Source organism: Coloeus monedula (assembly GCF_965178545.1).
Source record: "Coloeus monedula genome assembly, chromosome: 10".
NCBI classification, from domain to species: Eukaryota; Metazoa; Chordata; class Aves; order Passeriformes; family Corvidae; genus Coloeus; species Coloeus monedula.
The window spans coordinates 16,486,412-16,504,986 of NC_138790.1; the positions used below are offsets into that span (position 1 = coordinate 16,486,412).

Genomic DNA, 18,575 nt, shown 5'->3' on the forward strand with positions numbered 1-18,575 from the left:
GGGTAGTTATTTATATTTCCTGGAATCCAGTGCACTTGCCAGAATTGCTCAGGGGAGATGGCTGCCTGCTGCTCCTCTTTTCAGAGCCTGGGATGGTGGAGGCCTGCTGTTCTGCCTGCCTTGTGAGACGATTCAGCGGAGCAGGGTCTGTAACCCCATCCAGGACCTCAGTGGCTGAGAGCATCTCTGCTTCCAGCCATTGTCCATGGGCTTTGGGCCAGAGCTGAGACAGCCCAGCCTGAGGAAGTCCCTGGGCTCGCCCTGGCAGGGAGAGGAGCTGCTGTGCTGTCTTTGGGTGGCTGTGGCTTGCTGGGAGAAGCCTGGAGTGCCCAGGCCCTGAGCTCTGTGCAGGCAGCCCAGCAGCTCTGTGCTGCTCTGAGATCGCTTCAACGAGCCGCACGGAAAAAAACTTTCTCTGCCTTACACAGGCAGGACTGGCTGGAACCAGCACTGGTGTGGAGCCCAGGCGCAGCTCAGCACGGCCTGGGGTGGGGCCTGAGTTTCATTTTGAATTTAGTTAACTCATGGATAATTTTGGTTCAGGGCTTGCCAGATGATTCACAGTGGGGGGACTTGGATGCACCAGCAGGAAGGGGAGGGCCTGGCTGGTTGCAGGGTCAGGAGGGGCTGCACTAAGGAGGAGCTGGAGATGAAGAGGATGTGTTTTTCAACACACCATGGGATAGAGGTGGATGTGAGACAACCAAAGCAGCCTTGCACGGCAGGAAAATTTCAGGAAGAGGGAGAACCAATTTGCTGTTTTGCAGGATCCTCTCTGCTCTGACTCAGTCTTCTGATGGTCACAGCAGGCTGAGACGACTATTGCTGACATTAGCGGAACATTTTTAGGACCAGAAGCTATGAAGATGCTTTTGGGCCGCATAAGTGGGATCATGATGACCAGTAACAGCAATGCTATTCTTAGAGAAGTTTCTCCTGAGGAATTGCCTTGCTTAGCATAGCCTCTGGATTTGACCTGGATGGAGTGGCTGGTTCTCATCTTTGTGAGTTTGTGGCTTTTAAGTCTGCTGTTCTTCCTTATAACATCTTTGAGCTCTTGCTGTATGTGCTCATCTAAAGACAAAGCAGTTGCCTTCTCCTGTTTGCCTCTAAATAAACATGTTGTTTCAGGCTAAAAATTAAACTTTTTAGCTTCTCCTACTCTGGTCTTGTGAGACCCCACCTGTAGTACTGTATCCAGCTCTGCAGCCGCTAGCGCAAGGAAGACAATTGACCTGATGGAATGAGTCCAGAAGAGAGCCACTAAGCTGGTGACAGAGTTGGAACACGTCTTCTATGAGGACAGGCTGAGAGAATTGGGGCTTTACAGCTTGGAGAAGGTTCCAGGGAGACCTTAGAGCATCTTACAGTACCTAAAAGGAGCCCACAAGAGAGCTGGAGAGAGACTTTTCACCAGGACATGTAGTGATAGCACAAGGGGGAAAGGCCTTAAGCTGAAGGAGGGTAGATTTAGATTAGCTATTAGGTAGAAATTCTTAGCCATAATGGTGGTGGGGCAGTGCAACAGGTTGCCCAGAGAAGCTGTGGATGTCGAATGCATGGCAGTGTTCAAGGCCAGGCTGGATGAGGCCTTGAGTATCTGTAACTAGTGGAAGGTGTCCCTGCCCATGGCAGGGGGTTGTAACAAGATGATCTTCAGCATCACGTCCAACCCAAGCCATTCTATGATTTCCTGACCCCCAGCTCCTCTGGCTTGTCTCCCAGCAGATCAGATCTGCTGGCATGAGAAGAAGCCCCACAAAGAGGTGAGGGCTGAGCAATGAGCTGGAGGCAGCCTCTCTCTGCTCCTGTTTGATTTGGCTGGGCAGGACAGCTGTCTGGCAGCCTGCAGAGAGCGCCTGCCTGCTGTGGGGCAGGCATTTCATGGAGTGAGGTCTTCCCAAGCATCCTTCTGGGCAAGGGCCTATTTTTCACCCCACAGGCTAAGGCCAGCATGAGCCCTCACCAACTTACTCATGTTAGACAGAGGATGATGGGAAAAGGACCACAAATAGAGCATTGCCTGAAGTGTTGACAACAGCAAAATCTTGCATTCCCACCTTGCTCCCTCGCTTTCCCTTTCTACCTTTCCCTGGTGGGTTTTTAATGTTTAGTAAAGCTGACTGTCCTCACGACAGGGTTTTGACACACATACTGCTCTCATTTGACATACATATTTAGGTTTCTCCCCTCCCTGTCAGGACCTGCTTGCCTTTGAGCTCACCGCCTCTCTGGTTACTGCAGTTGTCACTTTTGGAAGCGGCTGAGCACGACTGACAGCTCCACTTGCCCCAGACAAGCAGCTGTGTAGCCACAACCTCTATTTCCCATTGACTTGCTCAGCTGCACTGGCAAAATAAATACTGTATTTTGCCGGAGCACGGTTTCCTCCTCCTGACGGATTTTATTTTTTTTTAAAACAGTGATGTCATGGCTTTTCCAGGCAGTTCATCTGCAGCGATAGCAATCCACGGTCAAAGGCCTGCAGGCATCTGGCACGGATGGTGTTTGGAGAGGCAAGGGAGCCGTCACACACAGAGCTGCCCTACACCTGTTTTATGCCTGCTTTATGCCCACAAACACTGAACTGCTCAGCCCTGCCCGTGTCGGTACTGCTGGGTTGTTTGCCCTTGGAAAACGCAGCTTCAGAGACAGGCTGGCATTCAGAGGGAAGGTCAGCACCAAACCTATGAAATGGCTGGTTGCCAGGAAGGCCCAGCATGGAAATGGGGATTCAGAGTCCAGGGGAGTGAGCAGGGCTCGGGGAGGGGACGCTTTATTCCTTCAGGCAGCGTGGAGGGACGACCCCGGGGCCGGGGCTGCGGCTGGGGCCGGCCGGGGCGCTCCGCTGCATTCTGCCGAGTCTCCACAAGAGGGCAGTGGAAGACGGAGTTTGAGCACGGAGTCCTGGAATTACGGAATTTTGGGCTGGAAGGGACTTTAAAGATCATCCAGGTCCAGCCGTGGACAGGGACATTTTCCACAAGATCTGGTTGCTCAAAGCTTCATCCAGCCTGGTTTTCCAGGGATGGAGCGTCCGCAGCTTCTCAAGTTTACCTATTCCTCACCACCCTCACAGTAAAGAATTACTTCCTTATATCTAACCTAAATTGTCCCTGTTTCAGTTTAAAGCCATTCCCCTTTGTCTGTCACTGCATGCCCTTGTAAAAAAGTCCATCTCCAACTTTCTATAATCCCGTTTAGGTACTGGAAGGTGCTATAAGGTCTCCCCGGAGCCTTTTCCAGGCTGAATAGAGATGGTGTTTATTGGGGAGATTTATATACAGAGAGAAAGCAGAGTCCTGTATTATTTCCTGATTTTGTGTGCTCATCCACCTGTACCCATCATCTCTTGCCTTATGCACAGGCCAGCATCTCTCTGTACAGCCTCAAACACAGCCCCATCCCTGACTCCTGACAGCCACTGCAGTAGTACAGGTAAACACCCTGGTATTTCACTCTCATATTATACATAGTATATAACTCTCAGTTCAGCCTGTTCAGCTGTGCTTCTGCATGTGTTTGTGCTGATCTTTCCCTTGTCTTTCCCATGTATCTCCCTTTTCCTTCCCCTTTCTTTTCCCTTTCCCTTTCATTTTCCCTTTCCCTTCAAGGCGGCTGCCACCAGCCCTACAGACGCCATGGCACTATCCTAGGTGTCTGAGACTGGGAATAAATCTCAGGCAGCAGCATCAGAAATCCTAAACACAACTCAGGCTCTTAGACAGAGACATTTCAAAAATTAGGTACTAGAATCCCACCTCTGTGAACCTCTGCAGTCTGGCTGCCCTCCCTCTTTGATACTGGAGCAGAAATCCCAGAGGCTTGTAATTAATGGAGAGGCAAATTCTTTTGGTTCTGTGCCCAAGTTTAACTATAAAAACAGAAGCCTCTCATGGGTGTTGTTCATGTACAACCCTAATATCACTGCTCTCTGTGTAGCCCATTCCAGGGATACATGGTACCATTCAGCCAGTCTCTCTCCCTTATTGAGCTCTTGGCTTTTGTTGTCACTCAGGCATGACTGACCACTCTTTCTCCGCTCATCTGGATCTCCCGGGGCAGGAACCTGCTCTATTAGGTTTTCAGCAAGCTGCTAGAGCTGTTGGGCTGTAGCAGCTTCCTTGCTGCCCCCCAGCACCAGCTGCATATCCAGAGGAAGAATAAGGAATGTCACACCCTGGCTCCCAGATCACCGGTCAGCCCTACCAGCCTGAATGCTAGAATATAAAGAAAAGCAGTTTTCCCTGCTGGCAAGGTAGTGATCCATGGCAAAACTGTCCTGCTCGTAAAAGCAGAGCTGAGAGTGTGGAGAGTGTTTAGTAGGTGATAGCGAGGGAGATAAGGTGCAATAGGAACCGGGCTGCGGTGACAGCAGAGGGCACGCTTCGCTGCCGAGCACGCAGCCTGTGCGCACAGAGCCGCGCATTGCTGGACTGCTCTGGGTCTGTGGAGCAAGCTGGAAGCGTGGGGGTAAGGAAGCAGTCACAGGAATTCAATGCAATTCAATCGTCTGCAAAGCCACATGCCCTGCAGCGCTGCGGCAGAAAGAAAGGAACAGAAAGAAAGGAACAGAATTGCCTCTGCCACAGCCAAGCGGATGATGGATTTATCTGGCTGGAGAATGAGTGCAAAAAATTCAGAGCACACTGATCCCATAGAGGAGCTGGGGGAAAGGGGGCTGGTAAATCAATCTGCGACTCACATGCTGCTCCATGCCTGCTCCAGCCATGAGGATGTCTGGAGGTCTGCCCTTACCCCTTCCCCAGGATTCCTCCAAAGGAGACAGCCCAGACTTGTATGGAGCAGATGGACTTCCTTTCTCCACTCCCTCATCGCTGGTTCCTTCAGGTCAGCTTTCTGAACAAAAGCACATGGTATTTTTCCTTTAGATTTTCCTTGAAAGGAAAAAAAATTTCAGAAGGAGAATATCAGAGTGATTCTCGCAAATATTACCTGAGAACTTTGGTCTATTCAATAAATGTATCTGTCAACAACGCTCAGACCTGATGGGAGTTCAGTTTCTCTCCTTTAAACAGGCTGAGATATTTCTAGGGGAACGTTCCCATCAAAGCTTTGTCTCTGGTCCTGTCTCACCAGCCTCATAATCTCAACTGAATCCCAAGAGGGTAAAAACAGCCAAGGTGGATGTCAGAGCCTTTCTGAGGCTGCTCTGGCTCAGGAGCCAAGTCATTTCCATGGAGGGCGTGACCAGAGAGAAGAAAATGACCACACTTTTGCTTTCTTCTGGTGAGCTTCTGTAATTCAGTGGGACAAATCCAAGACACTTCCGCGTGGTCATAGTTCCCCTGTTGCTGGGGGACACTGATGTAATTCCTCCAGCCTCCCTCACGCAGAGGGGGGAACAGAGGGACAGCCACCCAGCTCCAGGGCTGCACTGAGAGATGGAGTCAGAGCCAACCTGGTCTTCCAAGCCTTGTCCCCACGTGTCTGGAAAAGCCACAGTAGCCAGTGAACATCAAAGCCAGGTATTCCCAATGTGACTGAGGGTCTGTGCTTGCCTGGAACTGGACTGTAGGGAGCACAACAACTCCAACAATATTGCTCCCAACCCTAAGTCCTATTGGGCATTATTGCTCTGCTGCAGGATGCCCTGCACTGCCAGATGGCCAGGGAGGGTTGGCAGGGCAGGGTTGGGCTAGGTCGACACAAAAATGAAGAACAAAGTGTGGGTGAAGACAGGGGCTAGGAAGGAACAGCTCTGGACTGAACATCTTTAATAGTTCTGGGCTCATGCACACAGAGCTACCCCAGTGGGTAGCTGGGGAAGAACCAGGTGCTGAGCAGCCTGGGTTTGGGCAGGACATCAAGAATGGCCTCTCAAAACCCCTTAAGGAATCAAGTCTGGTATCTTCCCCCATTTTATGGCAACATGACCATACCAACTTCCTAAAACCATCCCTGCCAGCCCACAGGGAACCGATCCATCTCTGACTGAGCTATGCAGCTCTGCAAAATCCCATTAGGCGTGTCTGAGTCCTGCTGGCTCCACAGGAAGTTGTCAGGAAATGAGAAAGAGGGGCACTCATCAGGGAGGTTGTCTCTGCACTGTGCCAGCTCCTACAGCACTCAGCTCCATGTTGGTGTACAGGTGGGTCCAAAGGGTGACAAAATGTAGCACAGCTCTCCATCCTATGCAGCAGTGCCAGGCTGCACTCCAGCTCATTGCCATACCCTGGGAAATACAGGTGCTGAACTCATCCCTCTGGCACATCAGGGCAGATCCATACCTGTGGAAGCGAAAGGAGGATGGTACCTTAGGAGTGATGGGGGTTCCCAGTGTCCCCATCCCCTTGGGGTGGCACACTGAATGACAGAAGGGGTGCAGGCCTGGAGTGTGCAGTGGCAGGGGACATTAGGTAACAGCTTCCAGTAATCCACAGGGGAGTCTGAAATAATCCAGTGCTGTCTCCCATTTCCATCTCTGCTCCTCCCCAATGCGGAACCCAAGCAGGTTGCACTGCCCTGGGCTGTGGGAGCTGGGATGAGCTGGTGGGGAGTTGGAGCCTTCTGCAAAGCTGGCCCAGGCTTGCACTGCAGTGCGGCACAGCTGGGCTGGGCTGTGCAAGGAGGAGAGCCTGGGGGCTACAAAACAAGTATATTCCCAATACAAATAGAATAGGAGAGCCCAGCTTGCTGCTACTGGCACATCACGAAAAGTGGGGAAATTACTGTTGCTGAGAGAATCCTTTCCTAGGAAACCTCTCTTGAAAGCAGGCAAGAGGGCCAGGATAGGTTTGATGCCCACCATCTGCTGCCTTGGCCATTTGCCATGCCCAGGACTGGCTCTGCTTCTTTGCCCACAGGAGGAGAGAGATGATGGCCCAGCTGTTAACACAGTGTCTTGGTGGAGAGAAAAGCTCTGGCAGTCATGGCCCTTGGGGACAACCTGCTCTCTTGGGTCCAATCACTTCCCTTGGCCTTGGCAGGAGGCTGTGTCCTGTATCCAAAACATGGGAATGTGTCCAAACCAGAGCAGGGTCTGATTCTTCTCCACCAGTTTCCCCAGAGCAAGACCAGTGCTAGAAGACAGACAGGGTCCCAGGAGCGCAGAGCCTGGACTTGTTCACGTCAGGCAGATGGGGAAAAACTGGCTATAAATGCCACACAAGTAAACCCAACCCTCAGGGCCTCATAAATGAAGGCTTATTCTCTCATGATTGTCATTAATTTTGTTCCACAATTTGGGAAGGATGAAGATGATGAAAGCTATGTGAGGCTGCAGAGCCTCGCTGCACAAAGGAAGGGAGGCACCATGCAGGGAGGGCAGTCACAGTTCAGCCCAAAGTTCTACCTGGTCTGGAACCAGCAACCAGCACCAATTCATCTTGTTGGACTGTGAAACAGAGCAGGAACACTTTATTTTGTGCTTCATACTCCTAGATCAGCCTCAGCAAACCCAGCCAGCAGCACCAGGGTTGAAAGTGGGGTGGGGGGTGCACATTATTTCAGCATGAAACAAAATGTCATTTTGAAGGTTTCTGGAGACCTTTTTGCAGTATTGAATTCTTGTCCCCTCAAATCATTTACTTTTCCTCAGCTGGAAATTGAGATAGGAGAGATTCTGATACCCCTTTTTGACAGCAGAGGCCCTTTCCGGCACATCCTGCTCTGCTCCTGCCAGCTGAGAGACAGCTGAGGAGGCTGGTCCTTCGGGGGGTTGAAGCAGCTTTTCCCATTTTGGGCACCAGCCAGCTCATAGGAACAGGCTGGAGGAGTGGGGGACACTGGCCATCCCAGTGGGACAGGTGCCTCCCACGGGACCAGCGCGTCCAGTGACCCTGAGATGGAGACAAGGGTCCCCGCAGGCTCAGCCAGGGACCAGCCCGCCCCGACCCGGGACCGATTTGTCGTCGCTTCCTGGAGCTACAGAGCCATGACAGGAGCCGGGGCATCTCCTGGGAAGCTCCCGCTGCCCCTGGACCTGCCCGTGGGAGGGAGTCTGGGAACGGACCGGTGCCAGAGAGACCCCCAGGGGCACTTCAGCACCCCTCACCCCCTGCAGGAGCCGGGAGCAATGGCCCGTAAGGGGACCCTTTGCAGCTCCCCGCATTCTGGAGCCGTTTCTCACCCGACGGGGCGGGACCAGGCGCCAGGGCGAGGGGCTTTGGCAGAGGGACTGCTGGGGAGCTTCACCCTCCGGCCCGGGGTCAGAGCCGCGGGTGGGCGGTGACAGCCGGGACCCCCCACCGCCGCTCCGGTGGGCTTGTGGCCGGGGAGGAGGGAGCGGACGGGCAGGGTCCGGTGCTCTGGAAGGACGGTGATTTTGGGACAAAACGCGCCGGGGGCCGGGGGCGGCCGGAGGGGAGGGGAGTTCAGGGGGGGCCGCGGAGGCTTGGCCGGCGCCGGGCAGAGCGGAGCATCCCCGGCCCCGTTCCCCCCTCCCCGTCCCAGAGACCCACCCCCGGCGGCGTGGGGCGAGGGGGGCGCCCCCGCCTTGACGTCAGGAGAAGGGTTTATAAGGGCGGCGGGCGGCGAGGAGATCCCCAACGCCGGAGCCGAGCCGCAGCGGAGCCGCCAGCGCCTCCCGCCGCCGCCTCCCGCGCCCGACCCGCCGGCGAGATGCTGTCGTGCCGCCTCCAGTGCGCCCTGGCCCTGCTCTCCATCGCCCTGGCCCTCGGCACCGTGTCGGCCGCCCCCTCGGACCCGCGGCTCCGGCAGTTCCTGCAGAAGTCGCTGGCCGCCGCCGCCGGGAAGCAGGTGAGAGCCCCGCGACGGGGCGGACACCCCGGGTACCCTCGGGCACCCCGCTAGGCACCCCGACGGCCGCGCTGCAGCCTCCCTCTTCTCCAGAGACCCCCTGATAATCCAATTCAGAACCTCCGTTCCCTGTCAGAGCCCCTGGCACCCCTGTTGCAGACCCTTCCAGTTCCTCCCAGACTTCCCCAATGTCCCCGTTTCAGACGCTCGGTTCCTTGCTGCAGACCCCTCTTCCCCGACAGATCCCCTGGTTCCCCGCCGGGGCTGAGCCAGCGACAGGTTGGGCAGCTGGTGCTGGGAGGTGAGACAGTCCAGCTGGGTGCTGGGGGCAGTGAGGAACAGGCACTGCTGGGGCACGGGGCAGAGCCCCTGGTGAAGCTCCCAAGGGTTTCTCTGGGTCACAGAATGAAGGCAGCTTCCCCAGAGCACAGAACAATGTCCTTATCCATGCTGGGTGACAGCTGACGCTCAGAGGGACTAGAAGAAAAATAAGTCCCAGTAAGATGGTGACCAGTTCAACCTCTCCTGCCAGCTCCCCTAAAGACCTTTCCCGTGTCACTTTAGCAGCAGGTTCATGGCACCCTTGCTGAGTATGGCACTGAGTGCTGGAGCAGTGGGAAGAGAAGGTAAAGACGAGTTCATTCCCTGTGACAGCCAGGACAGGGTCTGTTCCCCATACCAGGTAGATGCCATTGACACAACTGCTGCATAGCAGCTGTCAGGATGGGCTCTTTGGAAAGCCAGGGCTCCTCTTCTCCTCCTGCATCCTGATTGTCTCTAAGCTGGGCACAGAGGTGTCTTAGAGGAACAGAGTGGTGAGCCCCCAGAAATCAAGGAGTAATTGTGGTGTCTCTATCTCTTTCTCCCTTTCTCTCTCTTGTCACCCAAGGAACTGGCCAAGTACTTTTTGGCAGAACTGCTTTCAGAGCCAAGTCAGACAGAAAATGAAGCCCTGGAGTCTGAGGACTTGTCCCGAGGGGCTGAGCAGGATGAAGTGAGACTGGAGCTGGAGCGCTCGGCCAACTCAAACCCGGCTCTGGCACCCCGAGAACGCAAAGCAGGCTGCAAGAACTTCTTCTGGAAAACTTTCACATCCTGTTAGCTTTTGAAACCCACCTCTCTTCCCCATCCATCCCTGCCCTGCCCTGAGCAGAACCTTCACCACAAGAGGCGAAGACTGTAAATACACAATCCACAGTTATGGTGAAATTAAACAAACAAGGAAAATTTGAGTTTGATTTCCACTTGTTTTAATAAAACTTTCTGTTCCAATTGTACATGATTTGCTTGAGTTGTGATTTCTGACTAGTTCTTTGATGACATGCACTCTGCAACTCTTTCAAATGTACTATTTTTAATTCTCTGTTGCAATAAAGTTTATGTTTCAAACGGTGATGCTGAGGCTTGGTGGTCAATGAGAAAACTAAATTTACCTCTCAGGCTGCTTGTCTTCGAAACGCTGCCTGTCTCAGGGCAGCAAACACCATCCACATCCACACATATGCACACATACACACACATACACACACACACAGTGTATCACAATATGATATTTTTTCTGTGGTCTTACTAAAGTATTAGAGCCACAATGATATTTTTAGAAATCAAATTGCTGCAGTTGTGACTGAATCAAATCCACAGAGCTGGCTGACTTCAAGTCAGTCCAGAGGATTTACACCCATCACCAGAGGCATCAGTAAAAATCTCAGATGTGTATTTCAAGTGATGGGGATGATAAAAGTGGTTCGGTACAAGTTTACACTACACATCTCATTCCCTCCTCAGCCACAGACACTAAAATATTTTCTTACCTGGCATATTTTACTCCTTGCAGCATTCCCGACAAACACTGCTTCTGGGATTCCTTCAGAAAGTTCTCCTTTGTTCTGCTGAGCAGGGGGAGGTTTTGCATCCCTGTAAAGCTGAGATGTTAACCCCACGACACCAGCCCCTCTCCATCTAATAAACTGGTCACAGCAGTTTTTCTACCCACCTCATCATCTTGAAAGGCAATACTGAAAGGTTCAGCAGGGTAGGAGATAGCATTGTGACAAAAACATTCTTCTCTCAATGGAAGACAAATTTTTCATGCTTTTGCAGAGTCTCGGCTTGCTGGCTGGGCTGGTTTGTGCCATGCACTCACAGGTGAATTCGATCCGCAGAGCAAACATCCTGCACAGGGGACAGGTGCCACTTTGCTGAGTAATTCATCGTTCAGGATTAAAAACAAAAAATATTTTGTAGCCATCGGATGCGAAAGGAGGGTGAAAAATGGGGGATCTTAGAGATGTTCTTGGGCACAGGGCTGAGCAGGACTCCAGTGGAGGCAGATTCCCCAGCTGAAGGCTTGTTAAGTTGCCTCTGGTCTGTGCTGAATGTAATTCTCTGTGGGGCATCATTCCTGATGGCTCATGGACCATTGCTTTCATTCCTGGTCTGCGCCTCCTTTCCCCGTGGGCAGGGGGTTGTTGGACACGAGCTGGGGGGAAGGTGAATCCCTTGTAGTGCAGAACTGTAGAGTGCAGAATGGAATCCCAACCCTGCCACAGATCTCACTGGGCTTCTCCACAGCCGACTGGCAACAGGCAAAGGCAGCAGGGACAAGCCCAGGGAGGGAAGCTGCTGGTATCAGCCCCTCTGAGGGGGCCAGAGGCAGGGCTGGGTGCTGCCCTCCCTCCCTGGAGCAGGGCAGCTGTGGCTTAGCCTGTGTTGCAGGCAGGTCTAAGGACTGCTGCTGGACCAGCTGGATCCTGCATCTGCTGGAGAAGCCTTGCCATGACATGATCCCACGTCTCCCCAGCTCCTGGAAGGTTCCTCTCTTCCTCCTTTGGAAGTGGGATGGGTTTTGTGGTGTGACCTGGGGAACTGCTTGCTCCACATGCAGTGCCTTGGAGTTAGGGGCTCTGCCCTCTTTACTATAGCTGGGTGCAGTGCAGACTGGGCAGGGCACAGTGATCTTCACAGCACTTTGTGGGGACAGGGGGAGAGCCTTGCCATCTTTAAGCCCCTGGATTTCTGCAGCTGGTGCAGGATTAACTCACCCTTGGGGGATGGACAGGGCTGCACTGCGGGGAAAAGACTCCAAAAAGATCTTTGAGAAGTGAAGGTAATATAGATCAATAATCAGCCCTAAAAAGCAGGCAGGGTAAGAACAGGACCCTGTTTGAAAAAGTGGAGACACTCTGTGAGGAGATAGCAATGGCCCCAGCTCACTTCTGATTCCTTCACTGCTGTGTAGCACCAATGGGGGATTCAGTAAAGCAGAGACCTCCCTATCCCTGGCTGCTCACTCCTGTGTTGACTGAGGTTCATCTTAGCTTTCAAAAAGCAGCTAATTTTTCCATGCTGAGACAGCCTCAAGAGAGCAGCTACAGGAACAGGAGGGGGGTGGAGGTGCCAGGGGCTTGAATGTTCTTATGCACAGAGTCCATCTTTCATGGGATATAAATAGACCACTACTCGCCTTGTTCATAATGCTCAACCCGTGCTTCTGAAGGGAGTATAATCCTGCCAATTGCTGGAGTGAAACTCATCCCAAATAGGGATGAGGATGATCCTCAATCACAAGCAGGAATTAAAGACTGTGATTCACAAACTACACCAGCCTGTTTCAATACAGCTGATGGCACGTCATGGCTGCTTCTGGGAAGCTTAATGAAGAGGTACCAGTGAAGGCATGTCCTCAGTTCAGAGACAGAAAGACAAACTGCTCCTTCTGTCAGCTCAGGAGTTCCTGGACTCTGGGGAGCTGGCTTCCAAGGCATTAAATGCAGTATCACCACATGTAATTGCACTGTGGCAACGCCAGCAATCCCAGGTGCTGGGAGCTGTACAAACACGATGCAGGAGACAGTCTTGCCAGGCAGAGCTAAAGAGACCAGAAAGAAAAAGAAAAATTTCTTTCTTCCCTTTGATAGGTGGGTGTTATGGGCTAAAGAGATTAAATAACTATATTTGATCCCTAGACACAGAGCCATGGAACAGAGTCCAGGCTGGGAATACTCTTGCTGGGCAGGGCTGAGTCTGGGATGAACACACAGGTACGGTCAGCTCCCACAGGCCTGAGCTGCCAAAGGGCAGAACAGTTTCTGGCAGAGGTTTTCAAGAGACATTCTCTGCAGGTCAGAGAGGAGGCTCCATGGAGGAACAGCCTGAGCATGGGTCTGGGGGAGGTTAGGGGCTGTGATGATCCACACTCAGATGATTCATCTCCCCTCTTGCACTTGGTGCCACAGGCAGACCCCGAGTAATCCCCCTCCTGCAGGTACCTTCAACCTGGTGATTCATCTGAGGCAGTGCAGGGAAGTGTCCATAAAGAACCACATAAAAGGGCTTGAAACTGCTGCCTGAAGAGCTGCCCTTAATGAAAACCAGAAAAAGTTGTACAAGGCCTGGAAACACACATCCCCTACGGGAAGTCAGTGAGGAGCTCTCAGCCATCCCCAAAGGCAAAGTCTCCAATGATGCTGGGGGATGTCTCTTGATCTAGCAAGCAGACCAAGATTATTTTTTATGTGCAGTTCTAATTGGTAAAAAAGGGAATTCTTCCTTGGTCCAGAAGGCTTGTTGAAGACCAATAGCTTGAAGTGATCCTAGCTGTGCGGCAGGGGAAGTACCTGTGGTACCCAGATTTCATATCCTGGCTCCACTCTGGCATGATCTAAGTATTTTGGCTCTGCAGAAAAGACCAAGAACCTGGACCCATGGGCACAACCTTCCTCCCCCCAGAAGAGCCCATAAGATGCTCTGTGGTGCCTTTGCCTTTACTCTGCCTCTGGGGCTCCTCACAAGCATTACAGATTGCAGCCAGAAGATTGCAGCCACCGGGAGCATCTCTGATTCCCAGACCTCTGCTCCCACCACAGGAAACTTCCCTTTCATCCCACCCAACTCCCAGCATCTCTGGGGAGCACCAGATCTGCCCCCAGCCCCGGTATGGGTGAGCACCAGGCGCTTGGAGAGAAGCACTCACTGCTGCAAGAGAGCCCTAATTCTCAGCAGGCAAAGCAGCATGATGTTTATTGGGCAGGGTGAGAGAAGATATACCTAGGCAATAAAAGTTATTATGATAAAGGAACAGACTGTACTCTTTGCTCACTGAACACCTTCTGACTCTTTGTCAGCTTATCACCAGAATAATGCAATAAAAGCCACTTTTATTCTTTTTTTTTCTTCACCTTTGTCTTTATTTTATTAGGGAATTATTTGCTATTTTCTTCCCAACACAGCTGAGAACAGCTGTTTGGCCAGATACTGTGGGCATCTCAGAAAGCTTTTTGTATCCCTGTCTTAGGAAACTTACCACATGAACAACTTGTGGAATACAAGAAAAAAATTAACCGAGTCACCAAAAACCCCACAAGTTCAGTTTTCTTCATATGTATAGTACAAATGCCAGTTTGTGCCATGAGCTATTACTTCCAGCATCATCTGATAAAGAAACACACCTGGTCATTCAATCAACAAAATTAATTTAACAAAGGTCCATAGTATTTTCTACAAAGATATTCCCTGAGAAAACGTGAAATAATGCAGACCCAGGCTTTCTTTATCACCTAGACTGGCTGCTGGACAACAGAGAAACTGACTTGGTCCCACATACAACAACAGAGCATCCCTCCTGAGGCTCTCCACTGCTTGTCTCCCCCTCCCTTGCAGCTGTCTCTTGCAGCCAGCAGCCTGCTGTGCTCTGTGGTGCAGAAGGATGAAGCGCTCCTGGCCTCCAGCCCTGGAAAAGCATTCCCAGAAGGTGAGCTGAGACATGCTCTGGGCCCTCCACACTCATCCCACAACCCCTGTTAGGAGATGTCCCAGGCACAGAGCCAAAGTCAGTGATTCCCTCCCAGCACAGCAACAAGGCTGATGGTGCTCTGCCCCAAGGTAGATTATTTACTCTCTTACACAGAGCTCTGTGCTCTGCCTTCAAGGAAAATCTCTCCTTTTGCTCATGGCTGAAGTTTAGGAAGAAAAAGGATCCCCCTGGAAATTAGCTGTCACATTTGCAAGGCTCTTTTGTAAATCTTTTCCTGGCAAATCTTTTCTTCTGCTTTACTTCTTGTGCCCGTCAGGGTTTGTGATTCTTCTTAGAGGCTCAAACACGACATTCCTCACCCTGTGTCTCTGGCCCCCACAGCAGCGTGTTCCCCAGAGGGAGCCATGTGGGGGGACAGCGCCGAGCACAAGCCCAGGATTGGGGTGCTCTGCAGCCAGCAGAGAGAGCCAAAGAGCACAGAGAGCCCTGCTCATGGTCCGTTTCTATCCCAGCAGATGCTGAGGGTGTGGGTCCTCTGAGCCAGGGGCTGTCCCACCTCTGGCTACAGCCTCACCACAGGGAGATGGGCTGCAGTCAGAGTTCCTGCAAAGAGGGGCTTTCCATGAAGCAGCACTTTTGGAGGGCAGAGCTGTGTAAGGATTCAGGCACTGCTGTTGCACTGATGAGGATTTTTTTTCCCCAAACTAAGTCCCTGCTTCTCATTTCTAAAGGGCATTTCTCATGCCACAGTTGCCAGTTTTCAGCATAACAGAATAAAGTTAATTAATGTGAAAATAAGTTAAGTGTTCTACCTAGGATAAAATGCAGTGGGTTTTTTCCTAATGGCAACTTTCAAGAAACTGCTTCCATGCATATCTTCTTCCCTCGGCATTTTTTGTTTTTCATCCTCTCCTTATTCACTCAGCTCTTCTGAAACTTCACAGTCTAAGCAGCAAAGGCAGGGGCACAGGAAGGAATTGGCCTGTTCAAAACAGTTGGGGATCTTCCTGAAGAACATAGGAGGATGCCTGGTCATATTGCAAAACAGGAACCTGGCAGGTCAAGAGTTTCTTCAACAATGTGTTTCAATGAGAAACCTCAGCATGGTTCAAACACAAGATCTGAAGTCTCTTGTCAGCATGCAGAGATGCACCCTTGAAGCTAGAGCCTACCTGCTCTCAAGGAGGAAATTTCAGCGGTGGATATGGCTCCCCAGACACTGCCTCCACATTCAAGTGAGCAAGAGAGCAAGCTGGTCTGCAGAAAACACAATCTCTTTAGACTGAAAGATATAATCCAGTTAGATATGAACCCTGAATTCCAAACCCTGCTTATCTCCTCAGACAGTGATGACACATGTCATAATGTCACCTCCACCATCAATCCCTTTACTTGTCACATTAGCAGTGGTGATACTGACACCAGCAACAAGGCAGTGAAAGAAATTCAGGAGATCCTGAGACAGAGGAACAAAGTAGAAGCCATGTCTGGGCACATTAATGAGTTCCTTGTAGCCAGCTTTCAATCAATCACGTTTATCAACCAGCGGCAGGAAGCAGATAAGAAATGAGGGAAGGAACAAATCATTCTGTGATGTAATTGTGTCATCCTGTAACTCTGTCCTCCAGAAGAAACTGGCTCAGGAGGCCTTAGAGGAAATGCTCAAGGATGTAATGAACAATCTCTTTAGCTTCATGCTAGAATTCCTGAATGGAACATAGAGGAAAATTGGAAGCTAATACAGCCATTAATATCCTCATTAGAGGGTATTGGAAAAATCTGACCAGATGCTGATTTTTTTGTGCCTTGCTGAAGCTAGTTCAAGGCAGCCTGACTGCTGAGGGCAACCCAGATAAGTTTTCTGAGCTGCTGGCCAAGTGCCTTTGGAGGATCCCACGGCTTCTGCCAGGCACCATCAACAGCATCAACCTGGATGCAATCCTGCTGGATGCCCACATGCTCATGAAGACTTTCCAAACAAAACACTGAGGCTGCACACAAACTCCCACGGCAGACCCTGAAAACTGTTGCATATCTTGTGCAAGCTGAAAAGAGTGAGGATGCTGGACCACCTCACCCTGACTCAGGATGCAGCTGGCTCCAGGGTAGAAGCTTTCCTCCAAAAGACAGTCAATCCTACTGCCAAGTACAGGGCAAGGGAAACAACTGTAGGAGCAGGAGGGAAGGTGCCCAGAGCAGCTCACAGGGTTGCAAAGCACAAAGCAGGTGATACTTTAGAAATCATCTTCTTGAAAATTTTCTCCAAATAGAGTTTGAAGGTCTGGAGGAGTTCTATATACGAATATAAGAACAAATGGCCTGGGGAAAGTTGGGGTCTTTCACAGAAAACCTCTCCCTCTTCTTGCAGAGCTGTGTGAAGCAAAGCCTGGCCATCATCCAGACAGAACAGGACACCAGAGAAGCTTCTTCCTCCTCCTCCTCTTCCTCCCTTGGGGAATACCCTGAGCTGGGACCATCTTCTCTTAGATCCATAGAGATCACAGGAGAGTCTGTAAAGGGGAAGAAGTTGATGCCATCCTGCCACCTGGAAGACTGCAGCAACAGCCATTCCCCTGCAGCAGAAGAACAACCTTGCAAGCAAAACAGCCCACAGCAGATTCCCTGCCAGTCAGGTCCCCTCGAAGGATGCCAATGTCGTACTTCTCCCTGGGGTGATGTCCCTGGGGGCAGAAAGAACCACCAGCAGAAAAAACACTGGGATCTCAGAATTATCCAGGCCTCCTCCACCCACACATCAGATGGTGAGATCCACAAATCAATATAGAATAAACTCCTGCATGAATAACCATGTAAGTTATCTCTTTTTGCCCTTTAAAAACAATAGGGTGGGTAACACTGATACCTTGGGTCAAAACTGAGCACGGAGCTCACAAATCTGGCCAGGACAGAGGGCAGAGAACCAGCTGTGCACTGGCCCTTCCTGGGCAGCCTCCACAGAGGTCCTGACACTGGATTTTCCAGCATTCTAACATTCATGGTTAGCAAAGTATCAGACCAACTGTGCCCTGGTTCCCAGCTGAGAGAGAGATCAGGGCATCCGAACAGCATCTCTACCTTCCCGCACATTGACCACCATGTTGCCCAGGGAGCCTGCCAAAGACAAAGGTTGCAAGAGGAAATTCATTGGAGAAAGCGATTTGTAAAAGTTGCGTGTTTCTCTTAGGTAAAATCAATACACAGACTTTCAAACTCACTTTCACTTGTCAGACTGAAAGACTTCGAGAGAGCAGAGTTGCTATGGACGACTGCAGAATGCCAATACCTCACCCTGGCCCATCCATCAGCTCCACTTTTCCAAGTTCGCTGCTATTCTCATGTAAAATCGCCTTAATTTGTCCTTAACACCCCTCTTGTCTCTAAGTTCTTGAGGTGGGAGTCCTTAGCTTTGTGTCAGGTATAACAGTAAGCACTTCAATGATGCTCACTAAATTACAAGGCTTTTTTACTAATAGACAATTCAGTCAATTACAAAATGCTATTAAGCATTTGTGCTCAGGCAGAGTGAGGTAGGTGCCTGGTGAACATGGCAAACCAATATTTTTAATTAAAATAAGAGAAAAGGAACACACAGGCTGATCACCAGCCAACAAGAAAATTACCTCCCAGAGATCTCAAAGAGTAATTACCCTTTCTGAATGGCCAAAATGACTGCTTTGCTGCAGACGGTAATTTTCTCTAATGCTGCTACAAAATCATGGCCACCCTCTCACCTATCCCATTCATCTAGTGCTGTACCTGCCCAGGGACTGCTCAAGTATCCATGAAATCATGCTCTGGTACACCCATGTGTGTTTTCTGCCTGATTTTCTGGCTGTGTAGCTGGAGGATTCACAATGAGAACACTGCCAGTGCCTGCAGAGGTTCTGTTCTTCCATTCCTTCCTGCTCTGTCCTTGTGACACCCTCTGTTTTTGTGCTAAAGGACATACCTGGAGTGGAGCTGTGTCACTTACATGCAACATAATTGGCTGCCCTGTATGTGGCATTCCAAGAGCAAATTCATATCCATGTTGAACTCCCAGGTCAGGCAACTGGATGTGCTGTTCCAGGAGTCTTCCTTTAGTGCTGTGCTCCCTTTTTCC

The 18,575-nt window shown here is 51.1% G+C and overlaps 1 protein-coding gene across 1 annotated transcript; it reads left to right on the forward strand.

Moving 5' to 3' along the window:
• Nucleotides 1–8,583: 8,583 nt before the first annotated feature.
• Nucleotides 8,584–9,823, forward strand: SST (somatostatin; the record flags this gene model as incomplete). Its single annotated transcript, XM_082288095.1, has 2 exons — nucleotides 8,584–8,721; nucleotides 9,611–9,823. The coding sequence occupies 2 exons, from the start codon at nucleotides 8,584–8,586 to the stop codon at nucleotides 9,821–9,823; spliced, it is 351 nt and encodes a 116-aa protein (XP_082144221.1).
• Nucleotides 9,824–18,575: the final 8,752 nt, after the last annotated feature.